This window comes from Thyridium curvatum (assembly GCF_004353045.1).
Source record: "Thyridium curvatum strain D216 chromosome Unknown NODE_56_length_292564_cov_84.152122, whole genome shotgun sequence".
In the NCBI taxonomy this organism is placed as follows: Eukaryota; Fungi; Ascomycota; class Sordariomycetes; order Thyridiales; family Thyridiaceae; genus Thyridium; species Thyridium curvatum.
Genome location: NW_022156811.1, coordinates 112021 through 131612, shown reverse-complemented (window position 1 = coordinate 131612; position 19592 = coordinate 112021). Strand labels below are relative to the sequence as shown.

At 57.6% G+C, this 19592-nt stretch overlaps 7 protein-coding genes across 7 annotated transcripts; 3 read left to right on the top strand and 4 right to left on the bottom strand.

Moving 5' to 3' along the window:
- Positions 1–2755: 2755 nt before the first annotated feature.
- On the top strand, positions 2756–4041 carry E0L32_008465 (uncharacterized protein; the record flags this gene model as incomplete). Its single annotated transcript, XM_031143322.1, has 3 exons — positions 2756–2850; positions 2988–3769; positions 3917–4041. 3 exons carry the CDS (start codon positions 2756–2758, stop codon positions 4039–4041), a joined length of 1002 nt encoding a protein of 333 aa, XP_030992290.1.
- A 767-nt stretch (positions 4042–4808) lies between these two features.
- E0L32_008464 (uncharacterized protein) lies at positions 4809–9200 on the bottom strand (the record flags this gene model as incomplete). The annotated part of the gene is made up of 2 exons (XM_031143321.1): positions 4809–9040; positions 9113–9200. The coding sequence occupies 2 exons, from the start codon at positions 9198–9200 to the stop codon at positions 4809–4811; spliced, it is 4320 nt and encodes a 1439-aa protein (XP_030992289.1).
- A 739-nt stretch (positions 9201–9939) lies between these two features.
- Positions 9940–10247, top strand: E0L32_008463 (uncharacterized protein; the record flags this gene model as incomplete). The annotated part of the gene is made up of 3 exons (XM_031143320.1): positions 9940–10002; positions 10082–10177; positions 10227–10247. The coding sequence occupies 3 exons, from the start codon at positions 9940–9942 to the stop codon at positions 10245–10247; spliced, it is 180 nt and encodes a 59-aa protein (XP_030992288.1).
- Positions 10248–10386: 139 nt separating this feature from the next.
- On the bottom strand, positions 10387–13737 carry E0L32_008462 (uncharacterized protein; the record flags this gene model as incomplete). The annotated part of the gene is made up of 3 exons (XM_031143319.1): positions 10387–11495; positions 11549–13604; positions 13663–13737. 3 exons carry the CDS (start codon positions 13735–13737, stop codon positions 10387–10389), a joined length of 3240 nt encoding a protein of 1079 aa, XP_030992287.1.
- Positions 13738–14597: 860 nt separating this feature from the next.
- On the top strand, positions 14598–15887 carry E0L32_008461 (uncharacterized protein; the record flags this gene model as incomplete). The annotated part of the gene is made up of 4 exons (XM_031143318.1): positions 14598–14705; positions 14756–14813; positions 14880–15361; positions 15423–15887. 4 exons carry the CDS (start codon positions 14598–14600, stop codon positions 15885–15887), a joined length of 1113 nt encoding a protein of 370 aa, XP_030992286.1.
- A 311-nt stretch (positions 15888–16198) lies between these two features.
- E0L32_008460 (uncharacterized protein) lies at positions 16199–17059 on the bottom strand (the record flags this gene model as incomplete). The annotated part of the gene is made up of 1 exon (XM_031143317.1): positions 16199–17059. One exon carries the CDS (start codon positions 17057–17059, stop codon positions 16199–16201), a length of 861 nt encoding a protein of 286 aa, XP_030992285.1.
- A 669-nt stretch (positions 17060–17728) lies between these two features.
- E0L32_008459 (uncharacterized protein) lies at positions 17729–19296 on the bottom strand (the record flags this gene model as incomplete). The annotated part of the gene is made up of 3 exons (XM_031143315.1): positions 17729–18250; positions 18310–18942; positions 19012–19296. The coding sequence occupies 3 exons, from the start codon at positions 19294–19296 to the stop codon at positions 17729–17731; spliced, it is 1440 nt and encodes a 479-aa protein (XP_030992284.1).
- Between the last annotated feature and the right edge of the window lie 296 nt (positions 19297–19592).

The window sequence follows — 19592 nt, the reverse complement described above, 5'->3', positions numbered from 1 at the left end:
GGTACTGGAGTGCGGGCAGATTTCCACGACAGGTTAGGACGTAATGTCTAGTTCGAGACAAGAACAGCAGCAGCTGGAGAAGCAGTGAACTGCACTTTGTAGGGCTGAAGCAACCAATGCGACCTAGAAGCATGGAAGTCACAGCAGCAGCGTGACTTGTGGCGGCTGAGAGACGGCGGCTTGCTCGATTGCTGGCTGGGTTTGCGGGGTGGCTCGAGAGCTCTCTGGCTGGCGATTGGCTGTGCAATGCAGATATGCAGAAGAAAACAAGCCCAGCTCGCGCGAGAGGCGCAAGGTTGTCCTGTGGGATTTGACCCTGCTAGCTCTCCTGCCGTCTGTGAGGAGTGAGGAGTGAGGAGGTGTGTACTCCGTAAGGTACCTAGGTAGGTAGGGACTCCTAGGGAGTACAACCAACAGCAACAGGACAACAAGGGTGCATGTGGTCGAAAGGGGGCTGCGCTGCTGCACCCGGCGGTATCCCGGAAATGACGACCGTTTTGGGGGTCCGAGAAGAACGATGTGGAGGGAGGCTCAAAGAAGGAAGGTTGGGGACGTCTGAAGGAGGCAGACAGATGGACAGTCCTGACAAGCTTGCCCTGTCTCTGACGGTTGGTGGAGGATGAACGACGGCGACGACGACGACGATGATGGACTAGACAGCCGCCCTGGATGAGAAATGACTAGATGTGTGTGTGTATATCGATCGGCCACAAACCTCGCCCCGATCAGGAATGGTATCTGGGCGCCGGGATGGTGAAGAACCTTGACAGGCGGATGCAGGAACAGGGGCATGGATGAGATGGGATTGTGTCATTGCCCGTTCGGGTCCGTAAAGAGGAATTATCTAATTATCCTGGCTGTTTGCACTGACTCGAGAGTAGAGTAGTAGGCTGTAAATGTTTGGCTGTGATTGAGTCTAGCATGTAGCTACTAACTAGACTAGTGTTCCTTCTCCTAGGCCAGCTCCAATGGAGTGGGCTGGGGACGACGGGCACTGAATCACTGAATCCCCCACGGAACACCCACTGGCCGACTATTTTAGGCGACAAATTTGACACCAGTCAGTAGCGGGCATTCAAAGGTCTTACACTTCTGTTCTGTTTTGTGGCTGCCTCTGACCCATCATCAAAGGCACGACATTTCCCTGAAATTTGCCCGAAAACGAGCAAACACAACGTTTGAGTTTTCTGCTTCCTCTGCCCCGTGCCCGTGCCCGTGCCCGGAGTCCAGCTTTACCGCCGAGGGCAAACGGGCGGGCGTGTTCATGAAGCAACCGTTGTATAACAAGGTTATTAGACGGGATGCAGCCTAATTAAAGAAACACCAGTCATGGCATCCACCTCGCTCGCGGACGACGACACGAGCCATCCGGGGACCTCAAGGCATCTCCAGACATCTCCAGACATAGATTGGACAGCAGATGTACCAAGCCCGATTACCGGTACGTTGCATTCGCTTGATGCAGCCGCAAGCTTGGGCAAGGACGACGACATTGTGGTTCGTCGCCCGCCCGAGAAGAATGAGCAAAGCATCCAGTTGTCTTGCCATTGCCACAGAGCGAACAACCAGTCCTTCTACCTTGACGTCTGGTTAGACAACCAGGAAGCCTTCCATTTCTGTTTCCAGCAGAATTGGCAGAGAACCTTCGGAAGGCTGTCCCGCAATTCCTCTCCGTAGATCATCTCCAACAATATTACCTATTGTACAAAGTACTCCACCACTTGTGGACTGGGGGGTTTGCGGGTTTCACATGCCGCACTCTGCCCCAAACTCTACTCCGTACTTTGTTCGTACGGCTGTGGCTTGGGACCGACCATTTGCAGTGGACCTCTTCTTTTCTTGCAGCAATTAGAGCCGGTTTCCTCTAACCCTCTTTTGTTACGAAAGGGGGGCCACACGCTGAGAGCGAGAGAGAAGCCATCCCTTGCCCATCATCTCCCGTTACCCAAGAAATCCCGAACAACCAAAGCCTAGGAATGCTCGTTTCATCGAAAGCGCGTCGCGCGTGGCATCAGGTTATTGCCGAAGCAAGGCATGGGCAAAGGAAAACCTTTTGCGCGTACTTGTGTGTCTGAGCATTTCAGTAGAATGAATACCTAGAATCAGGACCGACGTCATCATCGACGACGTCTTGTAGTCCGGGATTTCACAGAGGAAGACCTCGATGTTGAATAGCTATTTGTAGGGCGAATCCAAGAGAGTCATGGCCCCAATCAGCACATGCGGAATGGTAGTAAGTCTTCAAACACCAGCAATGTGTGCCGGGAGTTGTCGGTGCCGCTGCTGCTGCTGCTTTGCATGGATGCGGCTATCATGTACAAGTATTATGGCCTTGGTAATAATGATGATGGATGGGGCCCCAGCCCAGCTTATCGGACCTCGGCTGCAAGCCGATTAGAGAAGGGATGCGGCCCCTCACGTCACAAGCTACGGCCTGCCTGCCTACCGCCTACTGCCGACCGACAATACCTAGGGAACTTTTGGCACTCCCAGACGACTAGGGAACTTGACTGACGCTCGCTGTTGGTCGGCACGCAAAGACGATGCCGGAACATACTTTGTCTCTCCAGGTACCATAATACACAGATTCAACTCTGTTTCTTGTTCCATCACTTTTTCTGTAAAGTAGCTTGAACTACCTGCCTACCCACCAACTATCATCACACACCCGCTCCACGACGACGATTCCCTGCCCATCGGCCTCCCAAGCACGAACGACTTCTCTGAACCGACCCTGACCCGACGACCGCCCACCATGCCCGTCGCATCCAAGCCCGTCATCCCCCAGAATGACAACGTCGCCCACGCCCTCGCCGGCGCCGGAGGCGGCATCCTCTCCATGATCCTCACGTACGCGCCCGCGCCGAAACACACATGCCCTCCCGCCCCCCCCAAATTCCAATCCATTCCATACAGACAGACAGAAAACGTACAAAAAAGAAAAACTAACACGGGGGCTTCGTCTCCTCCCTCTCTCCTGAAAACAGCTACCCGCTCATCACCCTCTCCACCCGCGCCCAGGTCGAGTCCAAGCGCGCCGACTCGCGCTTCCTCGAGGCCGTCCGCAGCATCGTCGCCCGCGAGGGCGTCTCGGGCCTCTACTCGGGCCTCGACTCGGCCCTCTTCGGCATCTCCGTCACCAACTTTGTCTACTACTACTGGTACGAGTGGACCCGCGCCTTCTTCGAGGCCGCCGCCGACAAGGCCGGCCGCGCCTCCAAGAAGCTCACCACCGTCGAGTCCATGTTCGCCGGCGCCCTCGCCGGCTCCGCCACCGTCATCCTGACCAACCCCATCTGGGTCGTCAACACCCGCGTCACCACCCGCAAGCAGCAGGCCGAGAAGGCCTCCTCCTCCTCCGAGGCCGACCCGGAGAAGGCGGGAGCCGCCGCCGCCGCCCCCGCCGCGAGCGCCAAGCCCCCGACCACCCTCGGCACCCTGCTCGCCCTGCTGCGCAACGAGGGGCCCCAGGCCCTCTTCTCGGGCGTCGTCCCCGCCCTCGTCCTCGTCATCAACCCCATCCTGCAGTACACCCTCTTCGAGCAGCTCAAGAACGCCGCCGAGCGCCGCAAGGTCCGCGTCACCCCGACCGTCGCCTTCTTCCTCGGCGCCCTCGGCAAGCTCTTCGCCACCAGCATCACCTACCCCTACATCACCGTCAAGAGCCAGATGCACGTCGCCGGAGGCAACGCCGGCCAGAAGAAGGAGGGCATGATGCAGGCCATCTCGCGCGTCGTCAAGGAGGAGGGCTACGCCGGCCTGTACAAGGGTGAGTCTCTTTTTGCGTGACAAGAGAAGAGAGAGAGAGAGAACAGAGAGAGAGAGACAGAAGAGAGAGAGAGAGAGAGAAGGAGACAACGCAAAGACTATGAGAGAACAGGGCTGACTTTTTTTTGATAATCTTCTGCATGCACAGGTATCGGCCCCAAGGTCACCCAGAGCGTGCTGACTGCTGCCCTGCTCTTCGCCTTCAAGGACGTCCTCTACGAGCAGACTGTCCGCCTGCGGTCCGGCATCGCGAGGAAAGCCGTCAAGGCATAGAAGAACATGCCAGCGGCAGAAATAGGATGGCGGGAGATATCCAGCCTTGGGATGTCTGAGAGTGGAGTGCTGGAGATACCTTCGCTGTTTGCTTGCGTTTGAAGTCATCAACGATGTTTGTGGCGCAAACGGGGGGGTCATTTGTTCGGAAGGCCAGAGCGATATCAAAGGATGGAGAATCAGTAGGCACCTTTGTATACTAGGGTTGGATGTAGAAGCCAAGTGTATGACAAGATGCATAGGTAGTAAGTAGTCCGGGAAAACGAAGTATGAGTGTTTGGATCTAGTTTGTCGACTCTTGTTTCCGTTGAATAACAAAGAGGAATCGTATACAAGTCTCGGTACCATGTCCATTTCTGTCAATGTCTATGGCTACTTGCAAAAAAAGACTTCTTTGGTATTAAACATCGTCTTGGCCAGAACCGATCCAACCTCAGTGAATCTGATTTTGACAATAACAACCCCCTCCCCCCTTTTCCCCAACGCCATGATATGTCCAAAATGGAGGCGAAACCTATCCTCCCATACCACGCAATGCTGTTTGATGATGGCTTAGAAAAACATGCCAAAAAACCTTCCCCCCTTCAAACGCCAAGTAACAAAGGCCATCCGTGACCCTCCTCCAGCATCCAAAGCTCCCTTTCCCGCCGCAACTCACCACCACGGGGTATATCCACCCTCCTGTTCCCGCACAAACATGAATTTTTCCCTCAAGATGGATCCAAATGTTCCCTTTTTACCACCGCTCTCCCTCCCTCCCTCTACATCTACTGGCCCTCGCCATGCCTCCTCACCCCGGCCGCAAACGACACCCTCGGCGTCGCCGCCGTCGACCCAGGTGGCCCCTGGCCGTGCCTCATAAGCGACAGACCGAACCGGCTGCCGCGAGACAGCGCCGCTGCTCCTCCTCCTTCTCCTCCGCCCCCGCCCTCGCTCACGCCATACTCCTGCCGCAGCCGGCGCTCAAACGGACTGGGCAGCGGCGCCATGGGCGTCGTGGTGGCGGCGGCGGCCCCGCCCACGTTGCGCCGCGCCACCAGGCCGGTCCAGCGCGTCGGCGTGTTGGCCACATGCGCAGGCACAGGAACAGGCACAGGTACAGGCACAGGCAGCGTCGCGGCGGACGCCTGCAGCACTTCCTCGTTGTTGTCATCACTGATGTCTCCTTCAACGACGACGTCGTCGTCATCGTCAAATTCCGACATCGGGCCCAGCTGCACCGACTCGGCCATCTCAGCCGCCTCCTGCAGCCGCTGCTGGAACAGCGTGACCCGCGGCCGCGGGATGTGACTGAACCTAGTAGCGCCGCGTTGCTGCTGCTGCTGCTCCACTGTCGTCGCGGAGAACGGAACTGCAGATGATGATGCCCTGCCGGCGGCGGCTGACGCGGAGGGCGTGTCGTTGCCGAACTGCGACACGCCCGGGTAGACCACCGAGCTGCCGAGCCGGGACCGCGAGCTCTCCCCCGCCTGCACGCCCGCGCTGCGGAACCGGTGCGGCAGGCCGACGGCGCTCTCCCCCCTCTCCTCGAAGAACTCCCCGCGCGGAGGAGGAGGAGCCTGCATCGAGCCGCCGAGGCGCCGCTGCGCCGCCGCGCTGGGGCTACTACTTCCACCGTGCGGCTCCGCGTCCTCCTCCTCGATAACGGGGCCGCCGGCCCCGAGTCTCGACCGCAGGCTGTGCTCCTCGTCGTACTCAGTGATCGGCTGGAGCAGCGAGCTGTCGAACCTGAACGGGAAGGCCCCCGTCGGAGGGTTATTATGGTCGTTGTCGTCCCCGCCGCCGTCTTCGGCGGCGTACAGAGCGGCGGCGCGCGGCGTCGAGAACCCGAGCTTGCGCGCGCTGGCCCCCGCCGCCCGCCGGCTCAGGCGCGAGGAGGCGTTGAAGAAGCTGGACGGGAACGTCTCGTCCGCCTCCGGGTGGATGGCCTGCTCGGCCCAGGACAAGACGGCCTGGCGGCACAGGCGCTTGTTGTTCTTGTCCGCCAGCTCGGCCGCCGTGAGCCCGCGCCCGCGCGCCTGCACCGCCTGCAGCTCCCAGCCCTCCCACGAGTGGCGCAATCGAGCATAGATGTCCGCCTCGACGGCCTCGGCCCCGCGCTCCTGGCGCGCCTCGGCCGCGAGGCGCCACTCGTTCAGATGCAGCTCGACGTCGGCCTCGGCGGCGATGTCGTGCTTGGCCCGGTTGTCGTTGGTCTCGCCGATCCAGTGGTTCATCTTGTCGATGAGGTCTTGCGTCTCGTTCTCGGCGCGGACATCGTCGGCTTCCCAGCCGGAAGCCACGTGCTCCTCCGTAGCGCCCAGCCAGGCGCTCAGGCAGTCTGAAGCGATGGCGCGCTTCAGCCGCCGCCGGAACGCGTGGTACGTCCTCTTGAGCCTTTCTTCGCGAGTGCGCTTGGCATACTGAGCCCAGCCGGCGATGGCGTTGAAGGCGGTGACATAGTAAGCGCCGCGCTGCGCCACGGCCTCGAGCTCCTCATTCTCTGCAGCACAGTCTGCAAAGACGTCTAGCATGTCGCTCGCTGCATGTGCGAGAGAGAGCCCGTCGGCTCTTTCTGTTTGCTGCTGGTTCTCGCTCAGTTCGCCTTGCATACAGTCGACCAAGTCGAAGACGACCTTGTCCTTGTCGAGCCGGACGGCGACGTCTTCCAAGGCCTCATGTTCTTGCTTTGTCTCTCCGTAGGCAAGCTGTAACTGATTGAGACATTTCCTCTTCAGCTCGCTTTCCTGATACCGCTCAAAAAAGGCCAGTCTTTCCATGAGAACCCAGTCGTAGAGAGCCTGGGACTTGATGTCGTGCTCCTGCTCGGCGTTCCAGGCAGCTACTCGTGTCTCAAGCCTCCAATGCTTGACATAATCCTGGATTCTGTCGGCCTCTAGCCTGCTCTCTTGCGATTCCAGATCATGCGCTTTCTGAGACCACAACCGGAAGAACTCGGACTTGGTCTGATTGTCCCGAAGCTGCAACAATGCTCGGAGGTTCTGCTCTAGAAAAAGCAACTTCTTCCAATCCGAAAGCACCTCTCGACAGAGCGTTCCGTCCGCGTCTTCCGCAACTTGATTCATCAGATGCCGCTGCTCGTTCGTATCGTGGATCCAAACGTCAATAGCCCCCCGGATAAGACCGTGGGCACTATGCTGGTCCACCTGCTCCTCGGTATCGACCATCCTCTGTGTTTCTGTGGTCCACGCGCGAAAGCACCTCCTCTTCGCGTTGTCCGCCAGCCAGCCGTCGGCAAGGCGCTCTTGATACCCTGCTTTCCAGGCTGTGAACGACTGCTGTGATGTGCTCTGCTCGTAGAACAGCGCGGCAAGCGCCCGTTGCCTTTTTCTTTTGGCAACGGCATTGGTCCACGTATGCACCGCACGTCTGATTCTGAAGCTGTACACCCGGTAGTCATCCTCCACCTTCTGGTCGCACCAAGCGCCAAAGAACTTGAGGCGCAAGAGGTGTCTCCGGGCGACGTCTGTTCGTTCCAGGTCCTCCGCGGTGAGTGCCTGCCAATGTGTGAATGCCTTGTGCATTATCGAGATGTTGTAAGCCCGACTTGCCCGGTGCTCCATTCTCAGCCTGTAGCTGTCGAGCTGTCCGCCTTCGGGTGCAACGGGGTGCTCTGGTAAGGGTTCGTTGGCTTCCTGCACAACGGTTCCTGCTCGATCGCTCCATACGAGAACGGCCTCGGATGCGGACAGTTCTTTGTCCATCTGGTAAGCGTAAAATAGCTGCTCTCTGTTGAGAATGGTGGCGTACCGCCACATTATGTAGCTGCGCATGGTCGTGTACGAGAAGTTAAAGGCGTCGGAGATCTTGGCCATGATCTCAAGGTCGATCTTGGGCTCAGGTTCGGGCCCGTCCTCCATCTGATCATCCATGGCCAGCTCGTCATCGTCATCCACGTCTTCGGAGCCGGGAATAGAGCGCAAGGACCGCGCTGTATATGCATCGCGGGCTTCCTCTTGTAGATTCCGGAGCTCCTGTTCGAGCAGGACACTGGGCATGTCCTCAATGGGCTGGCGGACGTGCGGAGGGCGCCCAAGGTCCCTCCTCGGAAATGTGATGTCTCGTAGGCCATGTCGTGGTAGGTCAGGAAGACCTCCGGTCTGGGGTTTTAATTTATGATGTCCAGCAAGGTGGAGTTGTGATATGTAGCCCGGCGTTGGGCTTGCATTTTCATCGGAGATGTGTTGAGCACCATATCTGGACTGCCAGATAGGTTGACTGCCATGTCGTTGAGATTTCATAGGACTGTCCTGGAGATTTTGTATAGCAACTGGATGTCGTTGCCCATTTCCGAAGGGGAAATCTTTGAAAGGGCGTGCTGCTTCCAGTCGCAAATTAGGATTAGGGTATGGGTGGTACGGAGCATTCTCCTCATCGTCAGAGCCACTCTCGACGGCGCTGTCTAGTTCGTGCTCCTGGGAAGCCTGACGCCGCTGGTAAGCTGGGATCTCAGCCAGCCAGGGCCCAATGCGCTGGGCGGGATGTCGAACTGGAGGCCTAGCATCGATATGCTTCTTCGGTCCAGGTATTATCGAGGCCGATCTCCTCCTTGGCCGGGGTCTTTCCGCCTGGCCGTCGACAAGCGGCAGCACAACGCTGTCCGAGTTGCGCCGGCGGCGCCCGTGCAGATGCGGAGCGATGGAGAAAGTGCCGGTGCGGTCGTCGCCGTTTTCTGCAAAGAGGGGGGCCGCGGCGTCCTCGGGGGCTGGTGCCGAGTACTGCGATCGGGGGGGCTCATTCTGGTCGACAAACTCGAGCTCAATGCCCATCTCGTCTAGGACGGCTCTGAACTTGTCCAAGAGGTCGCCATCGCCGCGCAGCCCGCCAATGCGGAAGATGATGCGCGTGAACTTTGTGTCCTCCTCCGGGTCGAAGCCGTGCTGCGGCAGGACGATGTCGGCGGCGCGAAAAAGGGCATTGGTGGGGAGGCGGTCGCGGTCGGCGAGGGTGGGCAGGATCTCCTCGGCGAGGCTGACGACCTCGTGCAGGATTTCAATGTCTAGAGGTTTGGCGCATTAGTTTTCCCTCTTGCTGGACTCGCAGAATTTGGTGAACACGGTGAATGACGAACCGTCGTTGGAGTAGTAGGGTTCGTTCCCGTGGACGGAAGCGGAGCTGAGTCTGCCATCTCGTGAGGATAGCGAACTGTTGGGCGGCATGGGAGCAAGCGCGCCGGCGAAGGCATGATAAGCAGAAGAGCGGGCAGGAGGACAACTGGGCGAGAGATTCCGCGACAAAGCTGATCGAGGCGCGCAGGGGCCAGCAACGACTCAAAGAAAACAAGAGCTTTGTCCTGGTGGTGGTGGTGGTGGTGGTGGTGGTGGTGGTGATATTGCAAATGGGCGCGTCGACCTGGAGCTACAGTCCGAGTTGAGAGGACCGAGCAACAACCGTCAAGCAGGACAGCACCGTGCTATACTGTAAAAAGTGTATATGCCCCCAGCTGCGCGCCCAAGTCGACGACGAACAGTCGCTGCAGAGGAGAGGGGGATTCCGAATTGGCGAAGTGCAAAACAAAGAGATATGCGAGGGCAGACTGAGTGCGGCCAGCCCATTCAATCCAGCCCGGCAGCGAAACCAATTAACGCGACCAGCCACGGGGGAGAGGTTGGCGGGACGCGTGAAAGAGCGGCCTACTTTCCAAGTCCACTCATCCGCCCCGCTTTTGTCCAGCCAAAATCCTCTCCATTGATGGACACGCCGGAGCTACCCCTGTCCTGTCCATTGTCGTAGGTACAAGAACAATTGTAGAATTTTGACATCCAATTGTTTCATCCCGTTCCCGCCGTCATCGAAACACACCCTGAATAGCCCTTGAGTCGCTTAGACTCTGCTCGTTATCAAGAACGCCATCGATGTACAGTCCGCTATTGAATTGAGATAGTCGAGGCAGCCACCATGCAGCCCCGAGCTCGTCCCATCCACAAGTTTGCCAAGGCAGTCTCGCAATGCTCTGCAGAGGTCAGTCAGTGTGTTGTAGACTATAGGTAGAGAGAGACAGGTCGAACGAGAAGAAAAGACTGACGCCCAATTCCTGCAGGCCGCAGTATATGGTAAATGCATTGTTGCCGACTACAACTCGGTTCACAAAGACAAGTGCCTCAAGGAGTTCCTCAAGCTCAAGGACTGCTATCTGGTAAGATGGTGTTCACCTCTAGCCTTTCACCCGTGCTGACCCACGACAGGCGGCATCACGCAAGTCATAAACATAACATGACACAGCTTGTTACTTGACTTTCTCTATTCATTCATGTCTTTTTTACGCAAAGCTATGTATGGCATTGTTCTAGGTACTCTAGCACAGCCTGCCAGCCATCGATACCGATACGCCTCTGCCCGCCTCCTCTACAGATGCAGTAGCCTGAGCAGGAAGGTAGCCTTCTGCACCTCCTGCATCTCCTCGGCAATGATGCCCTCCTGCTTGCCCTCAGGGATCTCACCCTCCACGTGGGTCACCTCGTGCTTGTCCATCGGCCTCCGCAGCGCCTTCTCCAGCATCCTGGACTGCGTCTCAAACACCTCGGCCAGGCCAATGTTCTCCGGGTCCGCAAGCACCTTGTACTCCATGATGATGTCGTCCGTCGGCTGAAGGTTGGCCTTCTTGCGCAGGCGCTGCACACGGTTGATGATCTCTCTGGCCACACCCTCATGAGCGAGCTCGGGGTAGATCTCGGCATCCAGAATGGTCAGCACGTCGCTGTCCGTGTTGGTCTCGAGGTTCCTGGAGGATTCATCCTCCTTGATGACGCGCTTGACGACCAGGTCGCCCTCACCGAGGTGGATACCGTCGACGACAATCTCCCTGTTCAGCAGGTAGCCCCGCACCTCGTCGCTGGTCAACAGGGGCAGACCCTTCTTGACCTTGGCCATGTCCTTCTTCAGCTTCTTGCCCAACACGGGCCAGTCGGCATTGGCAGTGTACTGAACATTGTATTTAGCCTCATCCGTAGTCAGAACAAGGTCACGAATGTTGAGCTCCTCGCAGATGTATGACTCGAGCGACTTGACGTCGTCCAAGTATTGTTGCTCACGGTGAATGACGACCAGGGTCTTGAGCGGCGTCTTCAAACCAATGGTCCTCCTCTCGCGTGACAGGCGACCCAGCTCAATGACAGTCTGCATACGCTCGACCCTGCGTTCAACATCGGGGTTGAACAGCTCCTCGCGGACGGTAGGGAAGGGCAGGAAGTGGACGCTGCGGGGGTCTTCAGCGCGCTGTTCCTTGGGGATGAAAGGCAGCAGCTTCAGGTAGATGTGGTCGGTGAGGAAGGGGGTAAAGGGAGCAAGTCCTCGGCACAGAGTGTAGAGAACCTCGAAAAGGGTGTTGAGGGCATGCAGCGTGTCGTCAACGCCGTTCTCGCCCTTGAGACGTTTCCTATTGAACCGAATATACCAGTTGGTGGTATTGTCCAGAAGTCCCAGGAGTCGCGGCACGACCGTGTACAATCTATAACCTAAAGTGCGTGTTAGAGCAATTGCTTGACTCGAAGGCGAGGGAAAGACTTACCCTCCATCTCCTGGTTCACAAACTGCAGCAGGCTTTGGCAACTAGCAAGAATCCACTTGTCCATGACGTTGGTGTTGTTGGCCTCCTCCTTGGGATTCCACATGTAGTCCACCTTCTCGACCTTCTTGAGCAGGGCGACCTGGCCCTCGAAGAACTTGTAACTGTTCCACAGGGGCAAGAGGACTTTCTGGATGACCTCCTTCACACCAGTCTCCTTGAAGCGCAGGGGCTCGGCGCGGACGACAGGCGAGTTGATGAGGTACAACCGAAGCGCGTCAGAACCGTACTTGTCCATGACCAGGTCGGGGGGCGGGTAGTTCTTGAGACGCTTCGACATCTTCTTGCCGTCTTCTGCGAGTACAATGCCGTTCACGACGCAGTTCTTGAAGGACGGAACACCGAACAGGTGGGTGCCCAGCACCAGGAGGGTGTAGAACCAACCTCTGGTCTGATCCAAACCCTCGGCAATGAAGTCACCGGGGAACGCCTTCTCGAATTTGTCCACGTTCTCGAACGGATAGTGCTGGCTGCCGTAAGGCATGCTGCCTGACTCGAACCAGCAGTCAAAGACGTCCTCAACTCGCTTCAGCTGGCCCTTGCCCTGCTTGCTGGGGATGGTGATATGGTCGATCTTGTCGCGGTGGATGTCGCTCAGGTCACCCTGGAAACCACTGAGCTCGCGCAGTTCCTCGATGCTGCCGACACAGACACGCTCTTCTCCGTCGTCGCTGATCCACAGTGGGATCGGAGTACCCCAGTATCGGTTGCGGCTCACGTTCCAGTCGTGGGCGTTGGCGATCCAGGCGGCAAAGCGCTTCTCCTTGACGAAGCTGGGAACCCAGTGCTGCTGCTCAATGTTCTCCAGCATCTTGGGGACAATGTTTGTGATGCGAACAAACCAAGAAGGAACCGCGCGGTAAATCAAAGGGGTATCTGAGCGGTAGCACATAGGGTACGAGTGCTTCAACTGCGAATCCACCACCAGCCTTCCGGCGTTCTTCAGGTGCTTGATAATGTGCTTGTCGGCCTCCTTGACATGCATGCCAGCAAAATCAGACACCTTGTCGGTGAATTTACCAGCGTCATCAACCGGGTCCGGGGGCGGTACGTTCTCGTTGATGTAACCAGCCTTGAGCGCCACGTTGTAATCGTCCTCACCGAAAGCTGGTGCTTGGTGGACGATGCCCACACCGCTATCGGCTGTCACATACTCTGCGTTCACGACACGGAAAGCGGTGTCCTTGAATTCCTCGTAGAAGTAGTTGAAGAGGGGTTCGTACTGCCAGCCGGCCATAGCCGTTCCCTTGAGCTTCTCGACAATCTTGAATTTGGCCTTCTTGGGATCCTTGTAGAGCGTTGTCAAGAGCTTCTCCAACAAGATGTAGTTCTTGCCCGATTTCTCGTCATGGATCTTGACGTATTCGAAGTCAGGGTGGGCAGCGAGAGCCAAGTTCGACGGCAGGGTCCAAGGCGTAGTCGTCCAAGCCAAGAGGTGCGTCTCGGGGTCGTTCTTGAGAGGGAACGAGACGACGACAGCAGGGTCGTTGACATCCTGATAGTTCTGATTGGCCTCAAAGTTGCTCAGGGCAGTCGTGAGGGCCGTGGAGTAAGGCATGACGCGGAATCCCTTGTAGACTTGTCCCTTGTCGAAGAGCTGCTTGAAGACCCACCACTCGGACTCCATGAAGGTGGGATCCATGGTCTTGTAGTCGTTGTCGAAGTCAATCCATCGACCCAGCCGCTCAATGGTGTGCCTCCACTCCTCTCGGAAGCGCATGACAATGGACCGGCACTCCTCGTTGTACTTGTCGAGACCCATCTCCATGACGGCAGCCTTGCCAGTGATGCCGAACTTTTTGTCAATCTCGTGCTCGATGGGGAGGCCGTGTGTATCCCAACCAAAGCGTCGCTCGACGTGGAAGCCCTTCATGGACCAGTACCGCGGGATGATGTCCTTGATAGTCGAGGCAAGCAAATGGCCGTAATGGGGAAGGCCGGTCGCAAAAGGCGGTCCATCGTAGAAAGTGTAGAGCGGTCGGCCTTCGGAGAGTTGAACCTGGAAATCGCCATGTCAGCAAATGCGAAGCAGTCCGGCATGTCAAAATGCGACTGACCTGTCTCTCAAAAGCCTGGATATCCCTCCATCTCTCGATGGTCTCGACTTCCGTCTTGGGGAAGTCGATAGACATCTTGGCGCACAAATTTCCTGTCAATCAAGACAGGATGATGCAGTCTATGGTTGTGCTGTCAAGAAAGTGAGGTGTTTGTCGAGGTCGAGGCAAGAAATGGCAGATTTATCTGCCTTGGCCTGTGCCGCTCTGAGTCAATCTTTCGTGCCTCAGATTTGGCAAAATTTCGAGCACTCCAATTTCTATGGTGGCAGTGGTGGTGGTGGTGGTGGTCGAGTCACAATGCAAGGCCGCCAATGATTTCGCTGTGGCGGGGTACTCAAGGATGGAGGGGTTAGCGGCCGGATTAGGTGCAGCAATGGAGGCTGGCCTCGCTAGTGGGACACGGACCCCTGGCAGGCTGTACATGTATTGTAGTTAATAAGTGCAGGGATCTTCTTCGCTCGACATGTGGTCGTCTCCGGACGGGCTTGATGTAGCGTGATGTAATTCGCTGTGGTGACTTAGCGCAGTTTTGACACAGGGAGTACTCCGTAACCCCCCCAAATTCAGGGAGGTCGTCTTAGCGCCAGCAACGGTGATCAAAACATCCAGATCAAGTAAATAAATCGGAGTGCAAGTGGTGTATCAGATATTAACAGGCCGTACCTGTGGGCATATTGACGCACAAAGCAACTTTATTCTCTGGCATTGACTCTCTCGAGAGTTTCATTCACTGCTGCATGCCATCCCAGCAGCTTAGCACTCTTTCGCCGTGCATTCCATAAAGTTTATCGTCTCTGGCAATACCACCAATCATCCACCCAGACAACAGCCCGCCTCCTTTCGCCGGTTGCTTGCCACCCAAACTACCGTACGGGGCTCATTGCCAACCTTGACGAGCTTTTGGTGAAACCGAGGACGGCACCCAGACAGACAGGATGGCCTTTCTTTTTGGCCGAGGCCGTAGTCGGCCCAATACGACCGAGCTGCCCAAGCAGGCGAACGAGCTCCTTCAGAAGCTCGAGGGGCCTCCCGCAAATGCCAAGGTCCGGTTCACCAATCTACCCAACAGAACCACACGCTGACAGATGCCCAGATCGATGACCTATCCAAGATTCTCAGTCAGATGAAGCTCATCCTCCAGGGGACACATGGTACGAGTTTCCGTTTCCGTGGACGTTGGGCATTGACTTGACTAACACTCTTTTCCCGGCCACCAGAATCGGAGAGCAGCCCCGAGCAGATCTTCCAGCTGGTCAATGGCGTCCTGGAGGAGGATATGCTATACTTCTTGGCGATCAATCTCCACAAGCTACCCTTCGAGTCCCGCAAAGATGCGCAGGTCATCTTCTCTTACATCTTTCGGTTCCGGCCCCCGACCGCCTCTAACAACAGCGAGCCGATGGCACTGGAGTACGTCGTGACCAAGAGACCGCAGGTACTGGTGGAACTGTGCCGGGGATATGATCACAAGGAGAGCGCAACGCCGGCCGGATCGGTGCTACGCGAAGTCCTTAAGAACCAGTCGGCGGCCGCGATCATACTGTACGATGACGGAGACGAGCCGGGATCGAGTGCGCAGGGGATCGACTATATCAACGTCAACCGGCAGCAGACTGGCAATGGCATTCTCTGGCGGTTCTTCGACTGGATCGACAAGAGCTCGTTTGAGGTGGCCGCCGACGCCTTTACTACGTTCAGGGTAAGATCGAGACACCTCCCGAGAGCCGAGCGTCCGCTGACTTGTATATCGCACGTAACAGGAACTATTGACAAAGCACAAGGACATTGTACCAAAATACCTCTCTACCAACTTTGACGCGTTCTTTGAGAGATACAACACGACGCTTGTGCAATCCAACAGCTACGTTACCAAGAGGCAGTCTATCAAACTGCTCGGGGAAATCCTGCTGGATCGGTCCAACTACAACGTCATGACGGCATACGTTGACCGGGGTGAGCATCTCAAGATCTGCATGAACCTGCTGCGCGACGACCGCAAGATGGTGCAGTACGAGGGCTTCCACGTCTTCAAGGTCTTTGTCGCCAACCCGCACAAGTCGGTTGCCGTGCAAAAGATCCTCCTCATGAACCGGGAGAAGCTGCTCACCTTCCTGTCCCACTTCCTGGAAGACCGGACCGACGACGAGCAGTTTATCGACGAGAGAGAGTTCCTGATCAAGCAAATCCGGAACATGCCCTCTACCCCGGTGCCGCCCCAGCGATAAGCACCAGGGAGAGGGGGAGAAGGAATTATGTGGGATGTCATGAGCAATGAGATGGGATGAGCATCAGAGCACAGACCAACGACGGCTCAGTGATTACATGTATGTATGTATGAAAGTGCATTCGGCTAGGCGTTTGGCATGGGAATAGCGAAATCGGAAAGACACACAGACATCAAAACCCAGAAAGCAACACTGCTTGTAGAGTACCCAGCTTTTTGTTACCATCTATCTTCCCCTTTGCTCAGCCCAAGTGGCTGCCACACCCCGTCTCTCCGAGTTTCTCAGCAAAAAAAAAACAAGTAAAAACCGCCTCACAAGCTCTGCTTGTCCATCCACTCCTGCGCAGGACCCTTCCACTCCTCCCTCCACCGCGACATGGGCGGCCGCCCCTCGACGATGTCCCCGACGCTCCACAGCATCCGCCGCCGGTCCGTCGACTCGCTCACGTCGTTGTCCGGGCACACGGCGTAGAACTTGCCCTCGGCCATCCTGCGCTCCAGGAACTCGACCACCTGCTCCGGCCACCACGCCCCCGCCGGCTTCTCCCTGGCGCCGCCGCCGCCCGTCATCCCCGTGAACGTCCAGCCGGGCACGAGCAGGTGCACGCCGACGTTGTCCTCGGCGCGCAGGTCGTAGTCGAGGTGCTCCGCCAGCGCCTTGACGGCCGCCTTGGAGGCGTTGTACGCCGGGTTGCCGGGCGGGCAGGTGATGCCCTGCTTGGACCCCGTGATCACCACCGCCGCCTTCCCACCGCCGGCCGCGGCGCGCACGGCGTCCAGGCACGCCGCCAGCCCGTTGACGACGCCCCCGAGGTTCACGTCCAGCACGCGCCGGAAGCTCTCGGCGCTGTCCCACCGCGACGGCGCCCCCCCGACGCCGGCGTTGAGCGCCAGCAGCGAGACCCTGCCGCCGAACTCGTCGTCGACGCGCCTGCGCAGCACGGCCCACCCCTCGGGGGACGAGACGTCCATCTCGACGGTGAGGACGTCGGAGGTGTCGTTGTCGGCGCCCGCGCAGGCGGCGGCGGGCGCGGCGGTCAGGGCGGCGGCGTCCCGGTCGGCGACGAGGACGCGCATGCCCGCCGCGGCGCAGCGCTTGGCGAGGGCGAGCCCGATGCCCGAGGCGCCGCCGGTGATGACGGCTGTGTTGCCGGGTTGGAAGACCGTAGTCATGACTTCTGTGCTTTTTCCCCTCCTAATACAAGTACTCGGGTTAGTGGTGATGTAAGTGAGTGGACCGGACCACCTTGTTTTCAGAAGATTGGCAAGGTCTTTCGAGTATGCTTTGGTGAGAGGATGGTTGCCGCAAAGAATATGCCGGATTTACAGAAAGACAATATTTTGAAATACAAGTTGTTCTGTATATGTTAGACTGAACCCGCGTCCGTGTCGAAGGTTGTATGAGCCCTGCTGTTCTTATACTTGTACATGATGACGGAACATGATGGAGCCATCCCGATAGGTTTCCCCGCCTCGGGACCCAGTTGAGCTTGATTTACGGGATTGCCATGGAATTGCACAGGCAAAAGAGGCACCGTAAGAACCTCTCCGTAAAGTCCTATCTCCGTGTCATCATTTTGCAGGTCGCGCCAGAGAATATGCTCAAATATGGTATTTTCGACACCAGTAACAACAAAAACTATCTAGCTAAAACCCTTTTACCTCCTGTCCCCAAACCCGCAGAGCTCCGCTGCGCCAAAAGAGCAGATGGATAAAACGATAATCAAAAACGCCATGTCTCCGTTCGTTCTGCCTGAGCGGATCGATATCAAATTACACGCCACCCCCTGGATGGATGGCCCCCACGCTGCTTGCACACACGGAAGGAGAACAAGAGCCAGCTCATCGAGGCACAGCCGGCTGCTTCGAGAGCAGGACGTTGACGCTCTCGCGGGCGTTCTGCGTCGTCCACATGCTGCCCTTGCCGCCGCGGCGCCACTCGTCGCCCGTAGCCAGCTCGCCGCCGCCCCGCGTGGCCTCGCCAAAGATAATCTCAAGATCGCGCTTCTGCGAGCTGAGCCAGTTGCGCAGAAAGTTGGCCGGGTCCTTGCTCACGGCGTCGAGGAAGTCGTGCTTGGCCCGGGACTGGCCGATCGCCTGGACCAAGATGGCGAGCTGGTCGTCCAGGCTGGCGACCTCCTTGAGCATCGTGGCGTACTGGGGGTTGTGAATGAAGGGGAAGAGCTTCTGCCTGAGAGGGTCATCTACGGCTACTCGGACATCGTAGATGGTAGGTTCAGGGTTCTTGTGGAATTCTTCGTCCACCCGTATCGTGTAGACCAGCTTGACAGGAGGAAGGGGGCTGAGATGCCCATTGATATACTCCTGGAGCGACGGGATGTAACCACTGTCTCGACCAACGACCTGTTGTACCATGTCAGCGAATTGATGACGGGACTCAAATATGGAGGAGAGAGACCAACCTTTCTCAGCAAGTCATCGCAGCGGAAATTGCGCTTCTCCTCGTCCTCTTGGAGTCCCATGAGCTTGATGTATTCCCAAAGCCCCATGATGATTTCCGGACGCGTAGCCTCCTTCATATCCACGACCTCGGCAAGATCGGGGCTCAGCTCGAACCGCTCGGGCTCCTCGTGTCGGTAGAGGTTGATGGTGATGTTGGTGTTCTCGTCTCCGCTCCGCTTGAAGGTGAGCTCATCAAAGTCGGCGGCAGCCGGCAGGTTGGACGAGTTGGGCGCCCGCTCGGGCTTCTTCCATTCGACGCTCTGCTCCGTACCGTTCCGCATCTTGCTGCGGTCAAAGTCGACAGTGAGGGCCTTGAAGAAGTGCGAGAACCGGTATTTCTGCCCTCGGGGTGCCTTGGGCTTGGTCTTAGCTGGGCCGTCTGTATCCATAGCGTCTGCGCCGGCAGCATCCTGCTCTTCCTTGTCATCCTGCTCTGAATCGTCATCCTCATCGAGTAGACGGCCCTCGATCTTGACGCGATATGAGGACTCTAGGTTCGATGAAAAGTCAAAGCTATCAACGTTGAGGCCGTTGCTCTGCCAGATCTGGTCCTCGACCGTGTTCGAGATCCATATGCGCAGCGTCTTGAACCGCTATGATTGAGGCGTTAGCATGTGAACGTGTTTTTCAATCCTCAGGCACGAATCTCGCTCCGTCCCTACCTTGGCATTGCGGCTGACGGAGTCGACAATATCGAGCCTCTTGCGAGTCATCGTCGCATCGAGGCGCCTCTCAAAGTCGCGCAGCTGCTTGTATCGCTGCACGCCGTCGCCAATGATCGCGTCCTCGACGCCATCGGGGATGGTCCTGTCGGTGGGCTTGCGGCTGCGCCGTTTCGCCATCTCGCTCGCCTGCTGCTGTGCCTGTACCTGCTGCTGCATCTGCGCCTGGGCATGCGGCATGGCGTGGTGGGCTCCGGGTCCGGCGGGCATCATCGGGCCTGCCATTGTGCGGTCGAGTGACGTGTTAGTTTTTTAGTCTCTAGCCTCGATCTCTCTCGGGGTTTTGTGTCACGGAAGAGGTTGCAAGGAGGGACGGGAAGGGGGGGGGCGCCAGAGCCACAGCCGCACGCTCGCTGTTGCTAGTGTGTGCCGCTTCGCCGATTGGAAGGAAGCACGGCCGAACTGGACTGGACTGGACTGGACTGGACGGGAGGCACGGGTGGTTGTGATGGACAATGGACCAAACCGGACAAAGATAGACCAGACGGGACTGGGCACGAGAAAAAGGAAGCGGCCTAGCT